The 27,029-nt window shown below is 55.0% G+C and overlaps 8 protein-coding genes across 8 annotated transcripts; 3 read left to right on the top strand and 5 right to left on the bottom strand.

The window, feature by feature from the left end:
• Positions 1-87: 87 nt before the first annotated feature.
• Positions 88-1,908, bottom strand: F5Z01DRAFT_154794 (uncharacterized protein). The gene is made up of 3 exons (XM_046257746.1): positions 1,660-1,908; positions 1,524-1,599; positions 88-1,338 (listed from the first exon to the last, which is right to left on the bottom strand). The coding sequence occupies exons 1-3, from the start codon at positions 1,667-1,669 to the stop codon at positions 186-188; spliced, it is 1,239 nt and encodes a 412-aa protein (XP_046117093.1). The 5' UTR covers positions 1,670-1,908; the 3' UTR covers positions 88-185.
• Positions 1,909-3,465: 1,557 nt separating this feature from the next.
• On the bottom strand, positions 3,466-4,815 carry F5Z01DRAFT_154732 (uncharacterized protein). The gene has a single exon (XM_046257745.1). It carries the CDS (start codon positions 4,480-4,482, stop codon positions 3,748-3,750), a length of 735 nt encoding a protein of 244 aa, XP_046117092.1. The 5' UTR covers positions 4,483-4,815; the 3' UTR covers positions 3,466-3,747.
• An 18-nt stretch (positions 4,816-4,833) lies between these two features.
• On the bottom strand, positions 4,834-9,963 carry F5Z01DRAFT_688635 (uncharacterized protein; the record flags this gene model as incomplete). The annotated part of the gene is made up of 5 exons (XM_046266054.1): positions 4,834-7,091; positions 7,140-7,614; positions 7,666-9,554; positions 9,605-9,778; positions 9,831-9,963. 5 exons carry the CDS (start codon positions 9,961-9,963, stop codon positions 4,900-4,902), a joined length of 4,863 nt encoding a protein of 1,620 aa, XP_046117091.1. The 3' UTR covers positions 4,834-4,899.
• Positions 9,964-12,612: 2,649 nt separating this feature from the next.
• F5Z01DRAFT_624272 (uncharacterized protein) lies at positions 12,613-13,356 on the bottom strand (the record flags this gene model as incomplete). Its single annotated transcript, XM_046261368.1, has 1 exon — positions 12,613-13,356. One exon carries the CDS (start codon positions 13,354-13,356, stop codon positions 12,613-12,615), a length of 744 nt encoding a protein of 247 aa, XP_046117090.1.
• Positions 13,357-13,933: 577 nt separating this feature from the next.
• On the top strand, positions 13,934-14,523 carry F5Z01DRAFT_154716 (uncharacterized protein). The gene has a single exon (XM_046257744.1). The coding sequence runs from the start codon at positions 14,032-14,034 to the stop codon at positions 14,395-14,397; it is 366 nt and encodes a 121-aa protein (XP_046117089.1). The 5' UTR covers positions 13,934-14,031; the 3' UTR covers positions 14,398-14,523.
• A 2,154-nt stretch (positions 14,524-16,677) lies between these two features.
• On the top strand, positions 16,678-18,035 carry F5Z01DRAFT_154683 (uncharacterized protein). Its single transcript, XM_046257743.1, has 2 exons — positions 16,678-17,029; positions 17,124-18,035. The coding sequence occupies exons 1-2, from the start codon at positions 16,843-16,845 to the stop codon at positions 17,810-17,812; spliced, it is 876 nt and encodes a 291-aa protein (XP_046117088.1). The 5' UTR covers positions 16,678-16,842; the 3' UTR covers positions 17,813-18,035.
• A 294-nt stretch (positions 18,036-18,329) lies between these two features.
• Positions 18,330-19,114, top strand: F5Z01DRAFT_637425 (pyridoxamine 5'-phosphate oxidase; the record flags this gene model as incomplete). The annotated part of the gene is made up of 2 exons (XM_046262278.1): positions 18,330-18,363; positions 18,426-19,114. 2 exons carry the CDS (start codon positions 18,330-18,332, stop codon positions 19,112-19,114), a joined length of 723 nt encoding a protein of 240 aa, XP_046117087.1.
• Positions 19,115-19,296: 182 nt separating this feature from the next.
• F5Z01DRAFT_658005 (uncharacterized protein) lies at positions 19,297-26,399 on the bottom strand. Its single transcript, XM_046263675.1, has 3 exons — positions 25,685-26,399; positions 19,633-25,625; positions 19,297-19,580 (listed from the first exon to the last, which is right to left on the bottom strand). Exons 1-3 carry the CDS (start codon positions 26,289-26,291, stop codon positions 19,527-19,529), a joined length of 6,654 nt encoding a protein of 2,217 aa, XP_046117086.1. The 5' UTR covers positions 26,292-26,399; the 3' UTR covers positions 19,297-19,526.
• Between the last annotated feature and the right edge of the window lie 630 nt (positions 26,400-27,029).

Genomic DNA, 27,029 nt, shown 5'->3' with positions numbered 1-27,029 from the left:
TGGCGATACTTTGTCTTTGCTTCGTCCAAGCACTTCCCTTCACAGGTTAGTTGCCGGCATTGCCAACCGCCAGACTCTTTGCAATATTTGGGGGCAACATCCCAGCGACGGAAACCACAGTTATTACAGCACACAAGCACCGGCTCGTCGCTCGCCGTGAATATGTCGTCTCTTCCTTTGGCCTTCTAGATACCGTCGGCGGTAGACTTATATCCATAGGATTTTTGGGCTGCTCGACCACTGGCTATGAAAGTTGCCATGTGTGCTTTGTATACGACTTGTACTGCGGGATCGGGGTTGTTCTTGAGTGACGCGATCCCGCCATTGAACTTGCCGTCGAAAGTCTCTCGCTGGAACAAAGGGAATTGAACATTCAGACCGACAGAATTGTCATCGAGAGTTGGCGAGGGGTGCCATTTTTCGAGCTTGTCGCGCTGCACAGCTTTGAAGAACACTGCGTATACTGATTCGACGATAGACTGCCAAGTCTGCGGCAGGGTGTCCTTGTTGCTGTCGTCGGTCTCCATGTAATTGTAGCTTCGATGGAGTGGAGCGAACCGAACGAACCGTTGTGCATAATTCCATGAATTGTACAGCATCTGACGAGAGTAAGGCAGTGGCAACCCCTGGTCGGCAGCTTTTTGACGCTCTCGAGCATAGTGGATGTTTCGTTCCCGGTGTTTCTTCAGACGATCAAAAAGATTCCGAGCCTGTCCAACGTACGCTCCAAAAAAGTCTGGCTCATCTGGGCCACCGACGATCATGATCATGTAGTGACCGGCCGTTTTAGGAAACATGTGCGCGTCAAGACTTTTGTTGGTCAGCATGTGACGAGCAGGGCTTTGGGAAGATGCGACAATCTCGTCTATAATCAGAGATTCTCGGTAGAACTCGTGGAATAGCTGGCTCAGAGGTCCCTTGGAGTCGAGATATTTGCGAACGTGATCCCCAGTAGTTCCCGATAGCGAAGCGCCAAGTTCGATCACATGTTCGAAACATTCGACGATCTCAGAAGCACGTTGATACTGAGTCTCGGAGCTGACTGTTTCTGGGGCATGCTGAGTGCAGATGATGTCGAGAGTCGCTTGTCGATATGATTGTAACTTGGGCTCCACGTGAGAGAGGATAGTCTTCAGTTCGTCAAACACATTCAATACGAGCTTCTGGTGATCATCCGAGCAAAGATCGAAAGTTGACTTCATGTCCTGAACCACGTATGACTGGTCGGAGAGTACTCTCTGGATGGTATCGTGCAGTTGTCGATCGTGCTTGTGTAAGTGATAGGCCGAAGCTGTGGGGGCACCTGGTAGTGTAGACATGGTGACGAGTATGGAGAGGCTGACGCGTAGACGGTTATTCTTGGATGCTTGAAATCGCCAGGAACTGCGAGACTGGGGGGGGGGGGGAAGAGGGAGGGCGAGAAGAACGGCGAGGTGATGAGTTGTGCCGGAAGGTTTTCATGGTCTCGACCAAAGAAGGGAAGGAGCTTCCTTCCATTTTGGAATCAATGAGCCCAAACCGACCATAATGACGTCCGATGTGTCGAGCGAGAAGGAACGTTGAATTTGCAGAGCAGCGGCCAAAACGGGAAGGAGCGATCTGGGACCAGTCAGTAGCAGATCGCCAATGGTGGGGGCCAACAAGCCATTCCGACCATACCGAGGTTCATTGATTCAGCGAACGTGTAGTTCAAGTGATTTGAAAAGAAAAGATTGCATTAAAGCACAGTAAAAGAAGATCATGCCCCAGCCAACCGACATGGCTCTCGGCTGGGGCGGCTAGCGACCTCATACCATTAGAGCGTCATCGAGTGTTGATTACTCAAAAGGTGGACACGGTCTTGACTTCCTTGAATACTGTGAAGCCGCGCGCGAGGCGCGGCAACAACAACAACTCTAGCTCATGGTGGTATACCCCACAGGTACGAATAGTACCTGTTGTCGGAGGTTTGGTTTTCCATGGCGTCCAACCCATGGGTCACAGTTTAAACTCAGATGACAAGAGTACCGTACAATAACGGAATATCAGGTGCACTGTGAGGTACGTAAGCAGTTCTTCCAGAAGAGATAATATACACACGAAACGACATGGGGGTTTTTACTCGTCTGCCAACTGTTGTTTAGTGTGCTGGGGAGGCGCAAGGTACTGTCATGAAATCTCCAACGGCCGCTGTTGGCCGCGACAACAAGTAATCATGCGGCTCACAAAGGAATGAAGTGGGAATATGAGAATGTTCGGGTCAAGTATGCTGTATTGATGTATATGCGTCGCTGAGGCTTTGGGCCACCTATCTACGCAGCAAGAAGTGCCCAGAAGTGCCCAGATGCAAGAGATGCGGAATCGAGAATTGTTGTTGATAGAGTTAAAGTGAACGTTAGTTGAGGCGCCTGGCACTCACTGGCTTGATGCAGTGATTCTTAAAGCGGGGTATCCGTAGTGTGAGTGGATATGACACGTTTTATTGCATACGCGGGGTGTAATAGCTCTAGCAGTGACCGCGCTCTTCCTTCTTTCTTAGGTAGTATGAGCATGTTCTTCATGGAGAATAATATCACCTTCTTCTCTGATGGCTCTCCATCTTGAATCCTTGAAGGATGGCATTCTCCAACATATCGAAGCGGAGAACCCTCTCGCTAATTATTATTTATTAACCGCACCTTTGCAATCCCCTATGACGACCAGGGCGAATTAGATTCCATTCTCGCCGACCCGTACGATTGCCCTACTCTCATGACGAATGATACTCTCCAGCATATCGAATAGGAGTACGTCGCGGCTCGCTGATTGCTATTGCGTCAATCGCAACATTGCTATTCCTCATTACGACGTCCAGATCAAATGGAATTCTGTGTTGGCCGACCCTTACGATTGACTCACGCCCTCGAAAGACGACAGCCTTCAGTATATCATAGAGGAGTACGTCGCGTCTGGCGGGCACGAGCTGGGTACGTTTGGTGCCGAACTCGTGTCGAGCGTCTTCAAGGAACATGGTCCAATCACACCTTTCCCATCCCCGATGACGACCAGGGCGAATTGGATATTGTGTTGGCCGACCCTTGCGGTTGCCTTGCATCCTGAAAGACAACATTCTCCATCACATTGAAGAGGAGTACCTCGCGCCTCGGGGTAAGAGCTGAGTATGAGCTGGATACGTTTGGTGCCGAAGTCGTGTCGAGCATCTTCAAGGAACACATATCAAGAGGTTTCAAGGGATGCGCAGTGTGGTTAGGTTGTATCTCAGTAACTTCGAGGTGTGCGACCTTCAGCGCCATGTCTTCACATTGCAACCCCGGCGACGACAAACGTCATTGTAAGCTTTGTGATAGAATGTGACTCGTCAGCCGGGTCGAAACCCTGAGATATATTTGGCGTTCACATCGGGTGCATAAATCACAGACCAAGATAGAATTGTACAATATTGTTCGTCACTGTGCCAAAGAATGCTTACCGGGAATAAAGCCTAAATGCAGCGGTTGGTATCGACACTGAAAATCATCCACTGAATCAGCTTTCGCAATGGCAGACGTCATCTCTCAGGCTCATGGTTTACTGAAACTTCTTGCGAAAGCAAGAGAAGTTATGCCTATATCACGTAGACTGAGTGCATTGTCCCCCAGAGTCGACAGCACAGCCCAGATCAGTCTCTGCCAGTCCGTGTGCCGTCCTATCATTTTCTGATAGAAAGCATGCATGGACCACGACGGTGGCCAATCTTGAGATAGATGGTGCCGTGGCGGGCTTTGCAAGTCATGGTCGCGAGCTGCTTGTTCTCGACCGTCTCGATGTTGCCAGCGGCTGGATACTGGGTCGGATACCATGTGTTTCTAGATGACCATGGGATAATCCCCGACGATAACACTCGGGGGAGTGGGCGCAGAGCCTGGCGCAAGCATTGAGGTCCGTCGGCGACTCGTTTCGCAGGACGCCCCCTTCATGTCCCTTGTTGCACATAAGCTCGTAGGTGATGCCGCCGGTGATATGTCGCTTGCCGTTGTGCTTATATGTATTATAGGTGTATGTCTTGAAGTTCTGCGCGTCTTTCTCGTCGCTATTACTATCGTCGCTATTGCCACCAGCTCCAGCGCCCTCACCCTCGCCATTGCTATTATTGTTATTATTGGTATTATTATCGCTATTTCTGTTGCCGTTGCCGTTGTCCTCGCCTTCGTCCGTGGGATTGGCCTCCCCGAGGTAGTACCAGGTCGTTATCTCTTCCGAGTCAAAGAGATATGCGTTGTGGTTGAATGCCCGGCGCTGGTTGATGCGTGGTGACTGGGACTTTTCAGCGCTAGCAGCCACCGTTTCGAATCGCCGAATTTGCGAAAGGGTCGGATGGGAGGAGAGGGTTGGCTGCGATTCAGGAGAGCTGAGGCTTTGTCGGACATTGGGAAGATTGAGATTTAGGGAGAAGAGTCTAGTAGTCACGTAGCTGAAGGCCGCGTATGGACAGAACGAGATGACTTTGTCATCACTATAATACATGCTGGCGCAGTCGAGATTGCTACTACGTTCCAAACTTCAGCGGCACTACTGTGAAACTGCCTTATCTTACCTTCTGGCTTGCTGTGGGCGCCATGATGAGCTGAACGGTGATCGCCTTGCTGGCTTGTTCTGAAAAATTGTGTCAAGTCTTACAGTAAGAAAGTGATATGCCGTAAAGAAGCTTCATCCATGCTACCGACAATCCAACACTCGCATTTCTCACATTGTCGTAGCACTACAAAGTCAATGCAGTCCCTGCTGGCAGCTGGACCGTCCTTGCCCACGTCGTCATGGCCTTGGCCCTGGCGCCTGTGCAACCTGCGCATCATCACGTATTGGCCATTTGTCGTGCAATCATTACAGGTAATCCAACAATTCATTTCAAACATTATCGTAGCACTACAGTGTCAACTCAGCTCACCATCCCCCAGCAGGGCCCAACGCATCGGCGGCATCGCCCTGTGCATCACCCATGACCCAATCGTCACCCGCTCCATCGTCGCCGCCCGCTACATCTTCGCTCGTGTTGTCATCTTCACCGGGTCCTTCTTCCTCATCCGAGCCAGAGCCATCTGCAGGGAATTCGATCTTTGCCATGAGGGCTTCTTGAATCGCGCCCATGGCTGAAGACTCTCCCTCAGGATGAGCACCAGCAACTCGGAATCGCTCGCGCTTCTTAGCCTTGGTGCGATTGTCACCCAGAGTCTTGTTCACTTTGCTGACCTTGTCGCGGGACGTGGCCTGCTTGGACGAGACACCGTGAATAATTGACGGGGGCTGGTTGTCGGGGTGCGGGACAGGCTTGAGGTTAGCCAGGTCCTTCGAGTATCGTCCTGCGAACAACGAAGCCGGTGAATGCTGATCGCTCCTTGGACAGTTGCGAGCAGTGTGGGCGCAAGGAAGACCAAGTGCCTTGCAACCGTTGCACTCCAAGGCAATGTGGCATGGGGACGTAGAGCTATGTTCGTGCCCATGATTGTTGCAACGATCGCAAATCTTGGTCAAAGGCATCTTGTAGTTCAACTCCAGCAGAGTGCCATTCTCCTCGTGCATGCTTGCCACTTTCTCTCCCCAAGGGCCCTTGATGCCCTCCTCGGCAGCAATCCAAATCGTCGCAGCTTGGGCTCGCGTTGAACCGATACACAAGCGGTTGTGGTTATTCTGGAAAACGCCTCGGGTCGTTCGCGGTAGATCAATGATTACCACGTCGGCTTGGTGACTTGGCGACTCATCGATTGTCCGAACGTCAATAAGCCCCAGAGGTGCCTCGTTAGGTTGAAGTTCTTTCAGATAACCTCGCAGCAAGTTCTTCTGAGCCGCGTACGCCGTGACAATGAGAACACTGCCTCGGCGAATCTGACGCCTGGAACCTGCAATACCGGATTTGTACAGGTCCTTTGTGTTGTAGACGGGCGCGGATTGGTACAGCTGCACGACCAATTTCTGAACGAGACGCGCGTTTTCCTTGTTGATGAAAGAATACCCGTACAGTTCTTCAATCGAGTTCTTGGGGTCGATCATGATTGACGGGATTTTTGGTCGGAACGAGTTCTCAGTGCCCATCATCGTCGCAAAGAAAGAGTTCCACAACCGTGTCACGTTCGAGTGCTGATGGACAACGCTCATGGTCTCGCGATAGAACACTTGACGGGGGATCTCGAAAGCCAGACCGAAAGCTCGATGGGTGTACTTCAACGTGAAGTCAATCTTGTTGGACATGGCCAAACGCGCGAGGAAGGATGTTGCATGCTGGTAGCCAAACAGATCTTGGTACTCTCCGTCCTCAGCTGCTGATGGGATGAGAGTGGATTGATTGACATCTCCCATGATCAAGACGAAAGCAGCTCGCGGGTATTTGGCCATGGGAATGAAAGTGGCGGCCTCGTTGAGATTTTGCGCTTCGTCGATGACAATCATGTCAGGCATGAATGAAGTGAAACGACTGGCGCATGAAGCAATGGCCGCAGGGGTAGCATAGACGATACCAGCTTGGGCAATGGTGAAGTTGATCAGATCCAACGCGTCTTTCATAGCTTCTGCCTTGTTCTTCTTCCAGAGAGTGAGATCACAGTCCTTGTAGCTCAGGCCTTGTCGAAGTTGCAACCATCTGTCGGGATGCTGCTCCAGGACACGCTTCGCTTGTTCCGAAACCGAGTGAGGATCCGACGCAGGAGAAACGTCTTCCCAAGAATCCTTCTGCATGTTGTTCTTGTGGATCTGCAGGGACTTTTCGCCAAGGGACGCGAACCGAGAATCAACGTCTGTCTGACGAGGACCGCTTGGTTGAGTGGACAAGAGATTTCTCATCTCCTTCTCGTAGGGATAGCATCTCATGCGTTTGACATTCGGGTCAAACTTGTTTCCTCGTTCGAGTGCATCGCGCGTGATCTTCCTGGAGAAGGTAGTGACAAGCACTTGACCCTTTTCGACGCGCTCTCGCTGGACAGGTACAGCACCCGTATCTGTGCCATGTTCCGTCCAAGGTTCGTTCGCTGAATCACCGGCGACCTCAGCGGTGCCAGGCTCGGCGCCGCCGGCGGTTTGCTCTTCATCGGTGGAAGCAGCAGGTTCCTCGTCATCGTCGTCATCGGATTCGTCAGGCATTGTGGCTTCACTAAGGTTAGTGACATGACTTGAAAGAAGAGCAGAGTACTTACTGTTGTGATAAGCGGCGATCTTCTGTCTATGCGTACGACGGTACACCTTTGAGACCGCTTTGCTGATCTCGATCTTGCGCTGACGCTCTTCTTCGCGACGGCGTTCACGGACGGAATCTCGATGAGCGTCGTTGATGTCCTCATACTCATCAGGGAGGGGATCATGGGTGTTGATGTCGTTCGCGAAGTCTGTCTCGAAAGCTTCTGGAGCGACTTCCCCGCGGGCGCATTGGGGGACAGTGCGGGCCACGTGTGAAGTCAACGCGTCTGCAATGTACGACTTGCCGGAGCCAGGACAACCAGTCAGGGAAAAGATGCCGTCGGTTGTGCGCTTCAAATCACGGAGCAGCGCAGCCCATTGTCCCTGATAGCCTGGCCTCGGACGGGGAGGGACCAACTTTTCAAACCCAAAGATTGCAAAAACGTCGCGCTCTTTGACATGGACAGCGTGCTTGTTGAAGTTTGCCGAGTAGTTCTAGTACCTGGACAAAACATCTGCTGGACCCGGGTTGTTCAATGCCTGCACAGCGCTGGCTTCGTGCTTGGCTGTGGAGGTGAGCACGCTGGGCTGGATTGTGCCGTTGACGAGGTATTTCTTCGGTACACGACCGGTTGAAAGCTTGTCACAGAAGTCTTGCAAAGTGCCTTGTATTTTCCAGAAAGGCAAACCGGTGTTCTTGGGAGGAGCTGTGTAGCACGAAGCCCACCTTTCATCCTTGGGAATGACAGCAGAGAACATGGCAACACGACCAGAGATACCCGCGGGGAGCGGCAATCGGCGTGCGGGAACTTCGAGTAGCTCCTCAGCCTCTGGCGTCGATTGCTGCGGTACGCCGTTGCTCCGGATCCATTTGCCGATTTCGATGACCATGTCTGCATCCTCATTCTTGAGATGCATGTTGAGCCAGGATATGCCCAGATCCACTGCAGAGACGATCTTCAGCGTGCGTTCGACCTCCAGCCTGGGTTCGCCATCGACATTGTTGACCAGTCGCCGAGCTTCTTCAGTCGGACGGTTGACGAAGTCCGTGAGACGTTCGGCCAAGAGTTTGCAGGCGAGCCTGTGACGAAAGTGAGTTAGATCATCTTTGGCGTCAGAGTACTTTTCTTGCTCTGCCTCAGTGTTCTGACGCATGCCCTCAACTTGCTTCTCCTTGTTGTCGTAAGCAAGGTCAATCTCGCTAGCAACGTTTCGCACGATGCTTTCCACCTGCTCTGAGAGTGACTGATGAATTGCTCTGGTCATCTCAATGTTGTCAGGTCGTTGACGAACAACCTCCTTCTGACGAAGCTTGATCAAGCATGTCTTGTCTTCGGGGGGCAACCGGTAGTTCGCAGTGACCAAGCAGAAGAGCGTCATTTCAGTCGGTGAATTGTCGGCGAGAATACCGTACGTGACGAGATCGTTCTCCGTGCTTGTCCACAGCTCATAGGGAGAGGCAGACGCGACGAACGGGATCTCAACAGTTTCCATCTTTTTCGCGATTTCGACCTCGTAGTTGATGGCGTCAGTACTTCCTCCGATGAGAGCGCAAGTCTGGTGAGTTTGGTCCTTGAAGACGTACACTCGGGGCGTGGACTTCAATGGGCGTGACGCTTCCAGATTGAAACTGGAGAAGGAGAGATCTTGATAACGGAAGTTGCAATTGCTCATCAGAGGATTGAAGACGTGCGCATCCCCAGAGAACTGTAGAAGATTGTCCCACATCTCAGTTGCGAGAGGGCTATCGTCAGTGGTGATGGTGAAGTGGAACTGCTCTGACGAAGCAAAAAGAGCCTTGAGTGTGTTGTGAATGTCTTGACAATAAGAAACACGAACATTGTCGTTCCAGTGAAAAGCCACGTCGCCACGGTTGAGCGCCAACTGGACAGAATTGACAGAGGCACACTTCAGGAGCATGAGCTGGGCAGGTTCCATGTTTTCTTCCGTACAGTCTGGACCGAAAGCCGACAGATCTTCGAAAGGATTAGTCTTGACTGGCTTGTTGTTGTCAAGAAGACCTGCAATCATGTCGTGGTCATCTTGGCCGAGAGAAAAGGCGGAACGAAGCCAATCTGTTTGGTCGGTCGAGATCGTTTCTCGATTAATCGCCGTTGCACTGCCCAGGTAGGCGACGATTTTGAGGATTGACTGAAGCTCGCCGCCATCCCGAATTGAACAAGAAATGGTGATGCTTGGGGGTGAGTACTGGGCAGCTCTGTAATCAACTGTCGTGGTCAGACCTTTGCCGGGACCAGCACCGACATGAGCCAAGGTCTTGGGAGAATAGCCTTTGATCAGTGCACCGTTGAGATGAACGAGAGCCGGGATGTTGTGAGAATCACCACTTCGTCGAATCGAAATGGGATCACAAACTTTCCCATCGTCCTCGGGCAGAGGCTGACCAGCAGCATTGGCTGCGACACGAGCTTCGGCTATTGCAATGTGAGTTCATGTAGAGAAAAATGCATACAAATGTACGTACTTGTGCGAATCAGCTTGTTCTCAATGTCAAGGTAAACAATTTGACCTCCTGGAAGCTCAACGCTGCGAATGGCAAACTTCTCTGGGTTTGCGACTTGATGCTTGTCCAAAACGACTTGTTCGCCGTTGTCAAGGAGCAGAGTGACATCGCCATCATCCGTGCCATGCTTGGGGGCTACGTAGATATTATTAGCCAGATGTCAGAAAGAAGAAACAAAGCCACGTACATTGAGAACGGTCCTTATCCTGGGACTTGCGCTGAAGCTCGGCTTCCCTGCGAGCCTTCTTCTTGTCGTCTCTGGCTTGCTTGCGGGACTTTGGGGGTCCGTTCTCATGATCGAATGCAGCGAAAGGAGACATGATTGTACTAATTAGAGACTTGAATGTGATCTTTGAGAGCAAATAGAGGGTAGAAAGCTCTTCGCGAAGTAGAATCGGGTCTCGAGAGCCTTGTTATTCTTGGATGAAGAGGAGAGAAGAAGGAAAAAATGGCAGTGAGTGTGAACTGTTCCTCAAATATGAGACTGAGCAGTTCGAAGTGAGGGGTTGCTGATTTCAAAACAGAAAAATTTTCTTGTGCGTGAACAACATCAGACGACCTCTGTTGGTGTCAATGAAGCTGAGATCTCTGCCTGAGGCGAAAACGACGTGGCTGGCGGTGCAGACGTTCTGCCTGACGAGTCGATGGGGGTGAATTTCCAAAGGGAGAAGCAAAATACTCAACTTCCCGCAGGAAGCCGACCAAGTGACTTGGAGAGACCAAACAAACCCCCCTCTCCTTGTCAGCAAGGCCGGACAGGCACTAGGCTGCGCTTTCCATAGTGACCTGATAGGTTCACCTCTATGCTTTCCGGGAGTCCTCACCGTTCAGATCATAGAGGCGCCATCCGCCGAATAGTCAGGCCGTGAGGTAGCCTGATGCGCATCAACGGAAGTCTGGGTTACAAGCTGTTCTTTAGCTTGCCCCAACAGGACAGCAACTCAAGAGAGGCTGCCCTTACTGCTCACCAGCACGAATGGTGGGTCCTCGCAGTTTGTGGCTTGCTCCAACGAACTCTTTGACAGGCCCCTTCATGTTGATGTTAATCAGTGTGCATGGGCAACGTGCGTTGGGCTTACCGTAGTTCTTGGATTGGTGGCGAGCTAGGAGTGCGGAACGCGTGGGAAAGCGCCCTGGACGTATCTAGAGATTTTAGCAATGGCCTGAAGAGCGTTGATTGACAGGTTCTCACTTGGTGAGCTTATGGCGCAGGGCTGAGAGAAGCATGGGGAGCAGTCGCGATGTGCGTGTTGGTCCTTGGACAGCACCCAAGAAGAAAGGCTTCAATGAGAAATTGGCCAAGTCGGCGAGGCAGCGTGGCGAAGAGAGAAGCAGCGGGCATCAGGAATGAGCTCGTTGATGAAGAAAGGCAGAGAGGATGATGAGGGCAAGACTCGACAGAAAATTGTTGGCTTCTCTGTAGGTACTTAGGTTCGAGACACCTTGGTTGGCGTTGCCCCACCAACGGAAATACTTACTAAGCACGACGTTAGTACTCGTACTCACCTGGTACTTACTACTAGTAGTAAGTACTTAGTACTACTACCTTACTACTAGTAGTAAGTACTTAGTACTACTACCTTACTACTTGTAGTAGTACTACTAGTTGAGTACTTGGGGTACCTTGGTACCTGATGGATTGAGTTGTCCCAGTTGACTCTGTAGCCCCCTGTTCCCCCTGCAGTCTGTACACTGCCCGTGGACGGTGGACCTCCATGTCTTTCTACATGTACGTGCCTTAAGTACTAAGTACCTACGAGGGGATCGCGTTTTTTCGTGACGGCTGAAAAACGGCTCTATGACCGGTCAGCGAGCCGTCATAGACGGCCGAAGCGTTATATGACGGTCTTAATGTTCGTGACCGTCACGGCCGAGATAGGAAAGAACACCTTCTCTTTTCGCCGAACTTCACTCGAATCTAGCTGCCGAAAGGAGCCTCTACGAAAAGATCTAGAATACCTATATTAATACACTAAAAGCCGTTTATTAGAAACTTTCGAAAAAAATACGATTAGAGCTATTTTTAGCCTAAAAGGTTAAGGTTTAAGTAAAATAGCTTTTCGGGCTGTTCACGCCAACAGGTCATGGATCGTTAACACGGTCGCATGAAGATTAGCCGTCTTGAAAAAACGCCATCCCCTCGTAGGTATGTAAAGAGGCAATAAGAGGAAGTTCTTTGAATTGTCCAATGCCTTCGCAGCAGTCCATAACCACCCCATACGTCGAATACATCCTTGCCATTCAGCTAAAGCACTCTTTCAAGCCGCGTCAAGAGGCGATCGACGGTCTTTGCTAGCGGAAATAACGTTCCCGCTGCCGCCTGATCACAAAACTCTTGAGAGTATTTCAACCTCCCAGGTTCAAGACTATAAACCTTGCACTACTATGTAGTAATGAATACTCTAGAAAAACAACTGTTTCACCGCCTCACTGTCGGGCACAGATGTTCCGATAGCATCGGACCCAAATTCAGGCTCTGAGCCCATCGAGCGCTCTGTCTTGCAAGTGTCGAATCCGTATTCTCTCTGGACTTGAAAGACCAAGCAGACCAAGCCTTGTACACCATGTCAATCACATCTCAACATATACCCGCACAGCAATGACAACATGTCATATATGATCACAACCCGATGCGCGCTAACCTAGCTTCAGTTGGTGTGGACACCTTAGCTATCGAACCCATAAGTATCTCCGTTAATTATATCGTCAGTCCGACAGTGCCATCATGATCCACGACTAGGTCCAGGGCCCATGCGGCGGTTGGTCGACAGCCGCCCTGTAATCCCCATGCTGCGAGGCAAGCGCAGCTGTTTCTGTAGTATACGAGGAAGAGTGTCTGCAGACTCCAGAAGGACGCTCGTCAATAACAGCCCCTCCAACTCTGCCACTGTGACCCTCACAGCTCACCCCAACCCAACAGCCCCTCGATGTGAATCCCGACGCGTGGCGCGACCGGTGTCTCTCCATGATTACCGATAAAAGACTATGCTTGGCGTCCGGAAATGCTTTGTTCCATCCTCCTCCTTTTCCTCCTTGCAGCCAAGACAGAAGTAGCCCCAGTCGGCCTGCCGCCCAGCATCCCACAGGTGCGGCCAGGCGGTACAGTACCGCCTGGGCAGGCTCAGGATGCTCGGAGGGTTCGCCGCACGCAAGAGTCGGCGGGCGGTGATGGCCTTGCGCTGCTGCGTCACGTCGGGAGAGAAGAAACGCGATGCTTGTCCAATTGTGAGGGGGAAGTACTCCTGCCACATGGTGAAGCAGAGATAGCAAACGCGGCGGCAGTCGATGAGGTAGAGATGATCGCCAAAGCGCTGGCACGTCGAACATCGGTGTGTGCTGAGGGTTCGGTACAATGTGCCACAATCGAACGCGTCTGCCTGGATGCTGAGAATGGCGCGGATGATGTTGGGGCACTGCTTGATGAGGGCGGCATACTGGGGGATCGAGTCGACGAGCTCCAACGCGCGGCGGTTGACACGACGAAAGTGAATCAGCGAGGGGATGTCGATGTGCAGCAGGACCATGATGAGAAGCTCTGCTGGGAGCTGGTCGAGCTGGCCAGCGGAACGACGCCCGGGGATGGAAGCGTCGGCGAGTCGTCCATCGTCAAGCGGACATCGCGTCTCCAGCTGCGCGTTGTCCAAGGTGTTGTCGCAAATGTTTTGCTTCGTGTAGAAGGGGAAATCGGGCAGATCAGGGAGGGGGTTCTCCATGGCGAGAGCGCTTTGAGACCTGGTTTCTTGATCCTGTTATTGGTCATTGAACAGCGCGAGAGGCTGATGCGATGGTCAACCCCAGTCATGGTGCGTGACTGGTCATTGTTCCGGTTTGATGTGTGACGATGCTGGCTGTAAGTTTGGGTGCCTTGAATTGGATGATGGTCTGGTGGCCTTTGGTTTTGCTAAACCAATATCCAAGATATATAGTTAACCAATTCCTTGAGACAGAGGCCGTATTCAACCATATGAAAAGCATTAACGAAGACTCATAAAGTTAAGCATGATGAATATAGTTATTTACTACGAATTCGGGTGATATATTGTGAAAACAAGTAAATCGTAATTACCAGGTAGGTCATTTGGCGTAATTACATGCATCTGTATCCGTACCTACCTACCCTATACTAGAGTCCGCCGCGATGACGGTGCGTAGTCATCCGGGGTCGTCCGTCCATTGCCGACGCGACTTTACACATCTTTCAACAACGGCGCAAAGATTTTTCTCGCAGCACCTTGGGCAGCCGCCACACCCTGCGGTGCGAGGACAATGTTCATTTTCAGGCATTGTGAGTAGCGCTGATACATAGTGCGCTCGGCGATCATCATACTGACTCCTTTTTTCCCGCAGGCTGACAGAGCCATCGAACACACGACGACGACGACGACATCATGCCACCCCATCTCCATCCCCGGTCCCGAATGACCTCGTCGCTATTTGCCTCGACGCTCGTCGCCTGCTTCTTCGTCGTGGCGCTTCCACACATGCTGCCATGCCCCGTCCCCGCCAAGAAGTTTGCCGACGGACAGGTCATGGTGGACGAGAACGGGAGGAGGAAGGTCTACCGCCGGCGCGAGAGCCCAGACGAGACCAAGAGCGGCATTGTACAGTTTAGCGAGGATATTGAGAGTGGGAAATCGGTCAAGAGAGAGTGTCCGGTCCCACGGCCAGGCGGCATGCTCGGCGAGTGGCTGGGATTCCACAGCGAGAACGGCACAGAGTCAAAAGATGCGAATGGTCATAATAATACTAGGTGACAATGCGAAATCAGAAACACCAAGATACAAGTCCCGCGAGCTCGAGACGGATGTGTGGTTGTGATGGGGATGCCTTGTGAAGATGCAGCGCGCGTGCAAGACGCAGCCGTGCTTCTGGCATAGTCATTGCCAGGAAGCGAGTCGGTGCTCGGTAGCTTAATGGCAACGCGGTTTGGCTATACTTCTTCACTCTCGATTTGGCGAGTCGCGAAACGGTGTAGCTGAGGCAAGACTTGTCGCAGACGGAGAGTATGCCTCACGTAGACGTGCATCGGCAACGCAACGCATCACGGAAAGTTACCGCACTCCGATGCCGCGTACGTAGTAGCGACGCTCCACTTCAAGTGGTCAGCATTAGCAAAGCTGCGACTTGTCAGTTGTGCAGCTCAGCTGCAGTGCAGGCTGTATGTATTGCTATTCCGGCCTATCCAGCCTCTTCGAAACATCTGCCTGTCACTTCAATGTCTTGCCACGGCTCCTCGATGTGTTCAGCAGGCCTCCGGACCAATGCTCATGTATTGAACATATACGTACGTACAATAATTATACGTACTACGTATTACCTACCTAGCATTCGTCCAGGATAAGATAGGTATTCGACCGGACTCGATGGCTTCTCGGTTTGCGTGGGCCTCCAGTCATCCAGGCGGCTCCACGATTCGTCCGCAGCAGTGCAGCTGCCGTACGCCCAGAAAGGGAAACGTGCCCTGATTCCTCGGCCGCACATCGCATTTGCACCATGCAAGATCCGACGGACCGAAATGCGAATCGCCTCTGCTCCTGATCCACACGCTCCATTAAAACTTTCTGGGCCAAGAAGAGCAGCACAATTTTACGAGGCCGATTAATTTACAGGTCTATGTCGGCAAGGTGAAGTCGGTGTGTGCGCGTCTTGGCATGTGGTATTGGAGATGACGACAGATTCGTGAGGCCTCATTTAGATGTCCATGCCCCTTCTCACAGCCACCTCTGCAAATGCTCGACGGGGATCAGTGATTGATGTTGTGCCGTGACCAAGGCAGCCATTCCGACGTTGCACAAGAAAGCCTTCTGCGGAAGAGCATCAACGTCCGACGTCAATGCACCTTCGAGGCGTGCAGATCTGTGATGATGGGCTGTCAATGGCTCATTGCACATAAATGCGTGCTGCTTGTCGCGGAAAGGCAAGCTGTCACGAGATCTAATGGCCAAGATGGAATTGAGGATGGTAATTATTATTTTCGGCCCCCCCAAAATGACGCTCCGCTGCTGACCGCGCTGCTCATGGTGGTGGGCGAGCGTCACACCACCAAACTCTGAGGACTGGACCCAGGAACAGAGCCCGGCGCACTGAACAGTGATTAATTAGGGTCGCACTTGTAGCTACCGGCTTGGCGAGACCTCGCTCGATCGATGCAACCCTCCATCTGCCGTACCTCCTTTCTAATTCTGTGCTTTGAGTTTGTGATCCAGAACGACGAGGAGCTGCCTGCATGTGAGTCAATGATGCTGCACTACTGCCGCTGCATGTCTGACCGACAAACGCATTTATTTCATGCCTGAAGCTAAGGTAAGGAGCTCCGTTCTCAGCTACGCCAAGTCAGCCTGACTGAGCAAGCCAAGCCAAGCCCCGGTGAGATCAGATAGGTGAGCAAGGAGATCTGCCTCTGCTGGGCTAACTCCTTGTAGCCGCGGCATGCACCTCCAGTCCCCTCATTGCTCGATGCAGTGACTGGAAATAGCGGTCAGACAGTGCTGGCAAGTCAGCCAAGAGATGCTTGAGCCACGTCCAGTCTCTCCAGCTGGCTGTTCAGTTCCTCGACTGGAGGTTACGGGAGCCAGCCTCGAAATACTGGTCTGACGTTGACATTGGAAAGAAACAGGGCCGGACCATGAACAGATCTGCTGTGCAGCCTGCGCTTCTAAAACAAGGAACGGGGGACCATGCTTGGCCTGGCCCTCCAGGCGGCTTAGCGGCTTAGCCCCTCCCCTGATTAGGGGTCCCCCACTCCAGTCTTGGGCCCTGGGCTTGGCTAGACCGGGCCTCCAGCCAGAGCCCAACCAGTTCTCGTATTTTCACCTCCATTTCCTTCCAGGTGCTGTCTCGGGGCTACTCGATGGCACAATATTTATGACAGCAGCACACCCACCACCCCTTAAGTTACGTACCACTATTTACAGTCAGTCGCGGATGATCCGTATAAATTCAAATATAGCTCCTTCTGTCCTCCTTTACCCAGTCCCCCATCCACTGTTGCTGCTCGCGTGCTTCCCACCCGTCACTCGTTCATCGCCAGTTCACCGTACCTTACACCATCGACCGACCCAGCTGGCTAGCTTGACGGATGTAAATTCGCGAAACATACTATACCCGCCTGGCCAAAACATGAGAGCGGCCTCTCCCTCCTTTCGACGACCAGAAGAAGAACTTCGAGACACATTTTACAGCAACTGCCATCTACCAAGATGATGCGCCAGAGCGAGAAGAGACAGGGCCGTATGCCGCCGTCGGAGGAGGAGGACGATGACCACAGCTACTTCACATACCGCCCCCTGTCCAACCTACCGACACCCCCGCCGAGCTCCCGCGAGTCTTCCTCTACCCTCGACTACGACGTGCACGAGGGCGATCCCGAACTCTTCAAATTCAGAGGTCCGTTTTTCCCTGACCTGGTGTCCGAAACTCCATCGCTCGTCAGGTACCCGAGAGTGACTTCTTTAGTGCTGAGCTAACAAAACCTACCCAGGCCCCGCCATCCACCTCGTCAACCTCATACCCTCATCGGCCTCTCTCGCCGACGCCTCTGTCCCTTTGGTCCAGGCCCTTCTCGCCCGCTGCCAACTCCCGCTCGAGACCGTCGCCCTGGCCGTCTGCATCCTCGACGCCCTCGACGCGCGCTTCGCCCGTCACTGGCGGGTCTCCTGCCCTCTCGCCACACCAAAGCAGAGCAAGCGCCACACCCTGCCGCCTAGCCCGCACACCGCGCAGCTTCTGCACATTGACTCGGTCGCGCCCGAGGTCATCATTCTCTCGGCGCTGGTGGTGGCCGCCAAGTTCACCGAAGATCCGCAGGAGAGCACGGGCTACTACGTCGACCGCTGGGGCCGCGGCCAGTGGACGGCAGCTCAGCTCAACGCGACGGAGCGCTGCATCATGGAGTCGCTCAACTACCGGATCATGCCGCTCACGGAGGACGCGTGCATCGCCGACGCCATGGTGGACATGCAGCTCGCTGGCCGGCAGCGGAGCCAGGGCTGGGACCCGCGGCAGCTTACGCCGCCCGAGAGCTGCAGCGAGGACGAAGAAGAGGAGGACGTCGCTCCCGTGGCTGCCACCGTGTTTGTTCCCGCGCATAGCCGGGCCAAGACGATGGTGACGGTGGGCGTGACGGCCTTTGATTTTGATGCGTCCGACGTGACGACGCCGCTGGCTTGATTCTTTTTCTCTCTCGGGTTTGGGCTTCTTTCATCATCTGGCATGGCAGGCATGGCGTTTGGTAGTGTTTATGATATCCCTCGGTTATTCATATAGTACATCTTCCTTAGTCAGGAAGGGAAGCTGGCCGTATAATTTGGGTGCACAATATAAGGCGACCTTTATTAATACCTCAACTTTCAATCATTGATAGCACAACAACGCCTCTTCGCAGTATTGAAAGGACTAGGGCGCTCGAATCGCCTAGTTGAGGCGGCCATATACGTACATATTTGCACGACCGCAGCCTTATACCGTAGGAAGAAATTGTTAGCAAGAGTTGACACACTTGATGTGCGGGGCTTCCCTTCTAGAAGGGAGGCGTAGGGTAATCAGCAAATCGCAGGCCTGTAAGCATCATCGATGTTCTGACAGACGAGCCGCCTCAGTTTCACAAACCCCAACATCATTGGGAATCCCAATGCTGAGAACACCAATCCGTATCCTCTCTTCGCGACGCAGTTTTCGCTCCACAGCCATGGCTCTCCACTCAGAATCGTCCAAGCTCATCTGTACGTAGACGCCCATCATGGCCCCCCTCCCCTCTCAGCTCACACTCACACTGCACGACCAGTCTCCCCCTCGGGCTCCGGCCAGAACCAGCAGGCACCCCAATTCACGAGAGCTACCCTCTCCGTCGCGGACCTAGATCCGTCCTCGCCCATCCCCCAGTTCCACACCTGGTTCACCCAGGCGCAGGCGTCCAACGCCATCCCCCACGCCGAGGCCTGCGCGCTGTCGACGGCTGAGCTGCCCTCGGGCCGCGTGAGCAGCCGCATGGTCTACCTCAAGGAGCTCGACGCGGCGGGCGGCTTCGTCGTGTACAGCAACTGGGCCACGAGCCGGAAGAGCAAGGACGTCGCCACGAACCCGCACGTCAGCCTGCTCTTCTGGTGGGAGACGCTGCAGCAGCAGGTCCGCGTCGAGGGCACGGCGTCCCGGCTGCCGCGCGAGGAGAGCCAGAAGTACTACGACACTCGCGTGCGAGGCTCGCGCATCGGTGCGTGGGCGAGTCGGCAGAGTGAGGTGCTCCAGCCGCAGGATGAGCAGGACGACGGGCGGAAGCAGCTTGAGGGTTGGGTGCGCGAGTACGAGGACAAGTTCGAGGGGCAGGAGGCCATCCCCGTGCCCGAGTTCTGGGGCGGCCTGCGTGTCGTGCCGGAGCGGGTCGAGTTCTGGCAGGGCCGGGAGAGCAGGCTTCACGATCGGTTTGAGTATGTCAAGGACGGTGACAAGTGGACGCTGCAGAGGCTGAGTCCGTAGTGAGATGGGGGCAAATACACTCAATAAGAAGAATACAAAAAAAAAATCAAAAAATCACTGGCTTGCGAGGAGCAGCGTTGTTAGTAGACGATGAGGTTATCGTCGCTGTAGTGGAACCCGACCTAGACACAGACAACACACAAAACATACACATACGTACATACATACATACACGCCAAACGCACAGATATTAATTCGTGATATTCATGGTAAACATATAGTCAACGCCGTCAACGTACATATAACGTACGGATGCTCCTGAATAACGCCATGCACAACGTCGCCGTTGGATCTTTATAGTAGGTATCAATCAAAAACGACACAGCAATCTCGAACATCTAGTTTGTTTTCCCTCCCTGCAGTATCCCAATCTTTACCCCAAAACATTCCCATCATATCATATTATTCCAGTCTACGCCATGACCAGAGCCAACAAGGCCATGCGGCAGTATAGACCGTAACGCATCTGCAGGATCAGTTAGTGGAGATCCAAAGAGACCAAAGAAGGAAAAACTCACCTGTCTAAAGTACGCCGCGCGCTGGTCAAAGTCCACCTCCTCGGCCACCTCCTCGTTGCGCGGCAGCGGGTGCAGCACCACCATGGAGCTCTTGGCGTGCTTGAGCGCGGCATTGTCCACGCGGTACGACCCCTTGACGCGCTCGTACTCCTCCTCGCTGGCGAACCGCTCGCGCTGCACGCGGGTGCAGTACAGGACGTCGCTCCGGGCCAGGATCTCGGGCGTCAGCGTCTCCGACTCGCTGATGAGCTGGTTGGATGACACGAGCTGCGCCCGGACGGCCTCGGGCAGCTCGAGACCCTGCGGCGCGACGAGCTGCACCTTGGCGCCGTAGTGGCGGAGCAGGTAGATGAGCGAGTGCACGGGACGCCCGTACTTGAGGTCGCCGACAAAGGTGATGTTGAGGTTCTGCACCGTGCCGAGCTCCTCGCGGATCGTGTACAGGTCGAGGAATGCCTGCGTGGGGTGCTCCTTGCTGCCGTTGCCGCCGTTGATCACGGGCACGTGGCTGTACTTCTCGGCGGCCTCGACCGAGTTCTCCAGAGGGTGTCGAAGGACGATGGCGTCCGCGTACGAGCCCAGCGTGCGGAGGGTGTCCTTGAGGGACTCGCCCTTCTGTACGGAGGAGTGGGAGGTGGCCACGGGGATGACACGTCCTCCTAGGCGCTGCATGGCCGCGTCGAAGGAAGCAGAGGTGCGGGTCGAGGGCTCGTAGAAGAGCGTGCTCAGAACGCGGCCACGGAGGACGTCCAGGACACCCTCGCGCTGGACACCGAGGCGCATCTCCTGGGCGACGGTGAAGAGCTGGTGCAGATCCGCTCTGGTGTACTGCTTCACGGACAGCACGTGGGAGTGCTTGAAGGCAGACGGCTGCGACAGCGCCTGCTGGAGCGAAGAGCTGGGCGACAGCTGCAACCTGGCAGGCAGCGAAAAGTCCTCCACGGGACGGCGCGTGGGCGACATGGCCGCAGCATCGAGCAGGGTGTGCTGACGAGGTCGGGAGGGGCTCTCGGTGATCTGCGCGATCGAGGACGTCGTGGGCCTGACGGTCGGCGAGGTAGGAGGGGCCAGGTGCGCCGACATGTCCTTGCCGGTGGCCTGCATGGACAGGAACTCGCCATCGAGGCAGACGGTCTGGTCGTGGAAGGTGACGCGCTTGACGGAGCCAAACATCTGGCGGCCGTTAAAGGGCGACCAGGTGGCAGACTGGAAGGTGTAAGGGCGGTCCACCTCGACCTCAATCGACGTGTTGACCTGCTCGTGGAGCTCAAAGATCTCCACGGGCTTCTGGTACAGACGCAGCTTGATGTCGTCAATGGTCAGCTTGCCCTGGGCCACAGAGGTGAGCAGCAGGGGAAGCGCCTCGGTGATGCCCATGGACGGGTCGCCCTTGTGGCCGCGCGAGGTCGCCAGGTGGTACGGCAGGCTGCCGATCGAGAAGACATCGATGCTGCTCATGTGCGCCCAGAGGGCCGCCTGGTCCTTGGCTGTCGGCAGGTGGTCAAAGTCAGGGTAGTCGTCCCGGTTCAGGTACAGCGAGTAGATGGAGACGTCGCAGGTCACCTTGAGTCCCTTCTCCTTGCTGAGCGCGATCAGGCGAATGTCGTCCTTATTGGTGACCGAGCTGACGTGGATGCGGCGGTTGTGCAGACTGGCCAGCAGCAGGATCGAGGCAAGATCCGTCAACTTGGCGTCCGTGACAATGGGCTTGTGCGCGGGCCAGGCGTCAAAATGCGCGGTGACGGCAGCCACCTTGCTGATGTTGCCCGACAGATGGTTAAAGGGGATGAACAGCGAGCCCACCTCGCCCGAGACGGTGCTGATCTGCGACTCATTGTCTGAGGTAGCGGAGATGGACAGGTTGAAGTCGCTGAAGCCACCCTTTCGAGCGTTCTGCTGCGCCGTCTTGAGCGAGATGGCGTCGGTGATGGAGCCGTCAGCGCCCATGGGCATGACCCTAATCATGCTGAAGCCCGAGGAAATGGAGCTCTTGGTGACGGTCTGCACGTCTTCGCTGCCTGGGGTCACAATGCCGGGGATGAAGGCCGCGACGTTGATCAAGCCGGGGAGGACCACGGTGCGGTGGCTGGTCTGGTAGTCGCGCTTCGACACCTCGAGCTCGAACTGGCGGGCAATGGCCTCGACGAGAATCTTGGCGTTCTTCACGTTGGTTACCAGAGGGATCTGGTAGTCGACGGCCATGCGGCGCGTCTGGTACCCCTTGCTCATATAGTTGGCCGGACGGCGGTACTTGTTGTTGGAGGGCAGGTTGATGTACAGATCAATCCTGTTCTTGGCCAAGTGCTGCGTCAGCGAGAACTCGGAGTTGCGGTCCTCATCGCTGCCCAGGACCTCGAGGTACTGGACCGGGATGCCGTACTCCTGCAGGAAATCAGCCGTGCCCGAGGTGGCAAACAGCTTGTAGCCAATCTTCTGGAGCTTCTGCACCGAAGGCAGCATCTCCTTCTTGTCCTTGTAGGAACCAATGGAGAGCAGAATGTTGGCCTTGGGGATCTTGAAGCCCGTCGAGAGGAGGGCCTTGAGGTAGGCCTCGTTCTTGTCGACACCGAAGCAGGCAACCTCACCGGTGGAAGCCATCTCGACACCGAGGACGGGGTCGGCACCAGCCAGGCGCGAGAAGGAGAACTGCGGCACCTTGACACCGACGCAGTTGGGGGCCAAGTCGGTGGGCGGGTAGGCCTCAAACGGCTGGTCCATGATGGCCTTGGTAGCCATCTCGATCAGGTCAACACCCATGACCTTGGACACAAAGGGGAAAGAGCGCGAAGCGCGGACATTGCACTCAATGACCTTGATGTCGTTGTCCTTGGCGATGAACTGGATGTTGAAGGGGCCGGTGACGTTGAGGGCGGCACCGATCTTGCTGGTGGCCTCCTCGATGCGTCGGATGGTGGTAGGCTCGAGATCCTGGGGAGGCAGGATGAGAGTCGCGTCACCAGAGTGGACACCGGCGTTCTCGACGTGCTCGGAGATAAAGTGACCGATCATCTTGCCGTCCTTGGCCACGGCGTCCATCTCAATCTCCTTGGCGTTCTCAATGTACTTGGTGATGACGACGGGGTGCTCGCGGGAGACCTCGGCGGCCTGCTCGAGGTAGCTCTTGAGATCCTTCTCGGAGTAAACCGTGTTCATGGCAGCACCCGAGAGCACGTACGAGGGGCGGACCAGCACGGGGTAGGTGACCTTTTGGCAGAACGCCTGGGCCTCCTCGAAACTGGTGAGCTCCTTCCACGTGGGCTGGTCGACATCAATGCGATCCAACATGCGAGAGAACTTGTAACGGTTCTCGGCATTGTCAATCATCTCGGGGGAGGTGCCCAGCACCTTGACGCCAGCGCGGTGCAGCGGCAGGGCAATGTTGTTGGGCGTCTGGCCACCCATGGCACCTAGGACACCGCTGGCATTCTCGAGCTGGTAAATGTCGAGGACTGTTTCGAGGTTGATGTTCTCAAAGTAGAGCTTGTCGGCCTCGTCGTAGTCGGTGGACACCGTCTCAGGGTTGTAGTTGACCATGACGGTCTTGAAGCCCGTGGCGCGGAGGGTGCGGATGGCACGAACGGAGCACCAGTCGAACTCGACGGACGAGCCGATACGGTAGACACCAGAGCCGAGGACCATGACGCCGTGGTCCTCAAAGTCGACATCGCTCTCCGAGGCGTTGTACGTCAGGTACAGGTAGTTGGTGAAGGCGGGGAACTCGGCGGCGACGGTGTCAATCTGCTTGACAAAGGGGTGGATGCCAGCCTCGAGCCTGAGTCGGCGGACGGCGATCTCGTTTGAGTTCCAGAACTTGGCGAGCTGGCGGTCCGAGAAACCGAGTCGCTTGGCCTGCAGGAGAATGTGAGGCGACTGGGCAATGTCGCTGGTTGTGTAGTTGCCCATCTCCTTGCCAAAGTTGCTCAAGCCCTTGAGCTTGCGGAGGAACCACTTGTCAATCTTGGTCAGCTCCCAGATCTTGTCGACTGTGTAGCCCTCGTGCATGGCGTTGGCAATGGCGAAGAGACGCTGGTCAGAGGGCGTCTGCAGCTCGTCGTCAATCTTCATGAGCGCCTTGGTCTCGTTGAAGCCAAGGTTGTGGAAGTCGATGGATCGAATCGCCTTTTGGATGGCTTCCTCAAAGGAGCGACCAATGCTCATGACCTCGCCAACACTCTTCATGGACGAGCCGAGCTGGGTGGAGACACGAGTAAACTTCTTCAAGTCCCACCGAGGCATCTTAACGACGACGTAGTCGAGCGAGGGCTCGAAGCAAGCGCACGTCTCCTTGGTGACGGAGTTCTTGATCTCCTTAAGGGGAATGCCGAGACCGAGCTTGGCGGCAATGAACGCCAGGGGGTAGCCGGTGGCCTTGGAGGCGAGCGCGGACGAGCGCGACAGACGAGCATTGACCTCGATGATGCAGTACTCCCGGGAGAATGGGTTCAGCGCGTACTGAATGTTGCACTCACCGACAACGCCCAAGTGCCGGATGACGTTGACGGCCGTCGTGCGCAGCATGTTGTAGTCTTCGTCAGACAGTGTCTGCGAGGGCGCGACGACGATGGAGTCACCCGTGTGAATGCCAAGAGGATCAAAGTTCTCCATGTTGCAAACAGTGATGCAGTTGTCCTGCGCATCGCGGACCACCTCGTACTCAATCTCCTTCCAGCCCTTCATACTGCGCTCGATGAGCACTTGAGGACTGGCGGCGAAGGCCTTGTTGCAGAGGTCGCGCAGCTCGTCCTCGTTGTTGGCGAAGCCACTGCCCAGGCCACCAAGGGCATACGCAGCGCGGACGATGACGGGGAAGCCAATGTCCTTGACGCACTCCATGGCCTCGTCAATGTTGTTGGCCGAGGCGGACTTGGCGCACTTTTCGCCGATGGAGTCCATGCTGCGGGCAAACAGCTCACGGTCCTCGGTGGTGATGATGGTGTCAATGGGGGTACCCAGGACCTTGACACCGAGCGACTCGAACTCATCCTTGAGCTGGATGCCGACCTGGAGGGCCGTCTGGCCACCAAAGGTCACGTAGATGGCGTCGGGGCGCTCGTACTGGATGACCTTGCGCACAAAGTCTGCATTCACCGGCAGGAAGTAGACCTTGTCGGCCAAGCCCTTGGACGTCTGGATTGTGGCAATGTTGGGGTTGATGAGAACCGTGTAGATGTTCTCCTCCTTCAGCGCCTTGATGGCTTGGCTACCGGAGTAGTCAAACTCACCGGCCTGACCGATGCTGAGACCACCGCTGCCCAGGACAAGGACCTTCTTGGCGTGAACCTTGGGGTGCGCCGCCTCATTCTCTTCAATGGTGCCGCCGGGGAAGCTGACGGGGGCGGACAGCTGCGTGGCGTCGTTGGCACAGTTGACAATGGTGTTGATGAAGACGTCGAAGAGGTACTCGGTGTCGCGGGGGCCGGGGGTGCTCTCGGGGTGAAACTGGACACTGAAGTATGGCTTGTCGACGTGCATGATGCCCTCGTTGCTGCCATCGTTGGCGTTGACAAAGAGTTCCTTCCAGCCGGTGGGCAAGCTGGTGCCGTCCACCTCGAAACCGTGGTTCTGCGACGTGATGTGACATTTCCCAGTCACCATGCTCGTGCAGGGGATGTTGTGGCCGCGGTTACCGAACTTCATCTTCTTGGTCTTGGCGCCGGTCGCGCGCGCGAGCAGCTGGTGACCCAGGCAGATACCGAAGACGGGGGTCTTGTTCTTTTCCATGGCGGCAGCCATGTTCTTCACAGTAGTCTCGAGCACCGCCGGGTCGCCGGGACCGTTGGAGACGAAGAGACCGTCGTACTCGTCGCCGGCCTGCTTCACAATGTCGTGGTCCCAGGGGCAGACCAGAACTTCGACACCGCGCTTGAGGAAGCACCTCAGCTGGTTGTACTTCATACCGACATCAACACACAGAACACGGATGGTACGGCCGGAGGGGTGCTTGCGGGCCACGGATGGGCGTGGCTTGTACAGTTTGGGCGCCTTGATGGAGACTACGGAGAGCAATGAGCACGAGAATTTTTAATTTGGTCAATGTAGGGAGAAGACTCACCCTGTGCCACGAGGTTCTGCTCGTTGGGGTTGACCCAGTCGACGTTCTCGAATGCGTCGAGCGAGGTGTGGCTCTTGCCGCCATGGACGCTGCCGGCGCCGTTGGGCTGGGGCGCGCTCTCGAGGCGCATCTTGCCGAGCATGCTGCCCTTTTGGCGGAGCTTCTTGGTGAGGGCGCGGGTGTCGACACCGTACATGGCGGGGACACCCTGCTCCTTGAGCCACTGGCCCAGGGAGGACTCGGCCAGGAAGTGTGAGTAGTCCTCACCGCAGTAGGATGCGGTGACGAGACCAGCGATGTGAATCTGGGAGGACTCAAAATGCGCGGGCAGGTCGCCGAGCAGTTCGTCCATGGTCTCCCGGGAGGGGACACCGTAGTTGCCGACCAGAGGGAAGGTGATGACGAGGATCTGGCCGCGGTACGAAGGGTCCGTGACGGACTCTGGGTAGCCGACCATGCCTGTCTGGAAGACGAGCTCGCCAGCAATGCTCTTGTTGGCGCCGAAGCTGTAGCCCTGAAAGGTCGAGCCATCTTCCAGCTCGAGGCAGACGAAGCCGTCGTCGTCGGCGGTGCGGGCCACCGCAGGGGGCTGGAGCTGAACTGCCATGTCTGCAACGTCCTACTCCTCAACCATATGCCACGACAACAGTTTAGGGTATGGATTGAAGGGTTGATCGTGGCACGCGATCAGTTGAGGAGGAGGAGGAGGAGGGAAGAAGAGAGGGCGAGAATCGGAGCGACTGAAGGAAACATTTTTTTTTTCGCTCGCCTTGCAGCGGCAGCGACGTAGCCCCACCTCTCCAGGGCCGGCTGGCGCTGAGCCTGGACGCCACAGATGGGGGCAGGCTAACCCAACGCGGGATATCAATGGCCAGTTCTGCTGTATCTTGACGCAGTCATTCATTGTGTTTGGGTTTGCGCAGCGACTGGAGCCTCGCGAGCTCTTGCGAACTTGAAAGGTACGAGCAATGCTCCAAGCTGCTCTGGCTGGAGCTTGCCAGTGAGTGAGGTTTTGAGATTGTGACCCCGCCAGGCTGGGGTCCACGACTGCCCCAGGCGTCACACGCGTCATCGCAGTCTCCATGTCTCTGACTGTATCTGAGTCACAGACTGTCTACTACTGTCTACTACTGGACCCAGCATACTACGTAGATTTTCGGCTTTATTGTCGCCTGTGAGAGCCTCGGAGGGGAACATACTGTAGCTGTATTGTAGCCATTGGCTTTTCCTGCACAGAAACGCTCAAAGTCTACGGAGGACGGCGTCAAAAGTTTTTGGTCGCGCTAATTCTGCATGTCGACGTAAATAGCTAGTTTTGGTGTGAATTTGCTGGCGCCGTTCCCCG

The sequence above is a fragment of the Emericellopsis atlantica genome (assembly GCF_019669845.1).
Source record: "Emericellopsis atlantica unplaced genomic scaffold F5Z01scaffold_17, whole genome shotgun sequence".
Taxonomy (NCBI): Eukaryota; Fungi; Ascomycota; class Sordariomycetes; order Hypocreales; family Bionectriaceae; genus Emericellopsis; species Emericellopsis atlantica.
Note: the sequence above shows the minus strand (reverse complement) of the source record. Positions and strands in the feature narration are given on the sequence as shown.

What these genes read in the sequence shown, in the direction of transcription:
- F5Z01DRAFT_154794 (XM_046257746.1), bottom strand. An exon ending in ACACATCGGACGTCATTATG is followed by an intron (nt 1,339 to 1,523) that starts GTCGGTTTGGGC and finishes TCTACGCGTCAG; the next exon opens with CCTCTCCATACTCGTCACCA.
- F5Z01DRAFT_154732 (XM_046257745.1), bottom strand. Translation starts at nt 4,482, where the DNA reads ATGTATTATAGTGATGACAAAGTCATCTCGTTCTGTCCATACGCGGCC.
- F5Z01DRAFT_154716 (XM_046257744.1), top strand. Translation starts at nt 14,032, where the DNA reads ATGCCACCCCATCTCCATCCCCGGTCCCGAATGACCTCGTCGCTATTT.
- F5Z01DRAFT_154683 (XM_046257743.1), top strand. Translation starts at nt 16,843, where the DNA reads ATGATGCGCCAGAGCGAGAAGAGACAGGGCCGTATGCCGCCGTCGGAG. An exon ending in CGAACTCTTCAAATTCAGAG is followed by an intron (nt 17,030 to 17,123) that starts GTCCGTTTTTCC and finishes AAACCTACCCAG; the next exon opens with GCCCCGCCATCCACCTCGTC.
- F5Z01DRAFT_658005 (XM_046263675.1), bottom strand. Translation starts at nt 26,291, where the DNA reads ATGGCAGTTCAGCTCCAGCCCCCTGCGGTGGCCCGCACCGCCGACGAC. An exon ending in GCAGAACCTCGTGGCACAGG is followed by an intron (nt 25,626 to 25,684) that starts GTGAGTCTTCTC and finishes TGCTCTCCGTAG; the next exon opens with TCTCCATCAAGGCGCCCAAA. An exon ending in GCGCGGCGTACTTTAGACAG is followed by an intron (nt 19,581 to 19,632) that starts GTGAGTTTTTCC and finishes CTGATCCTGCAG; the next exon opens with ATGCGTTACGGTCTATACTG.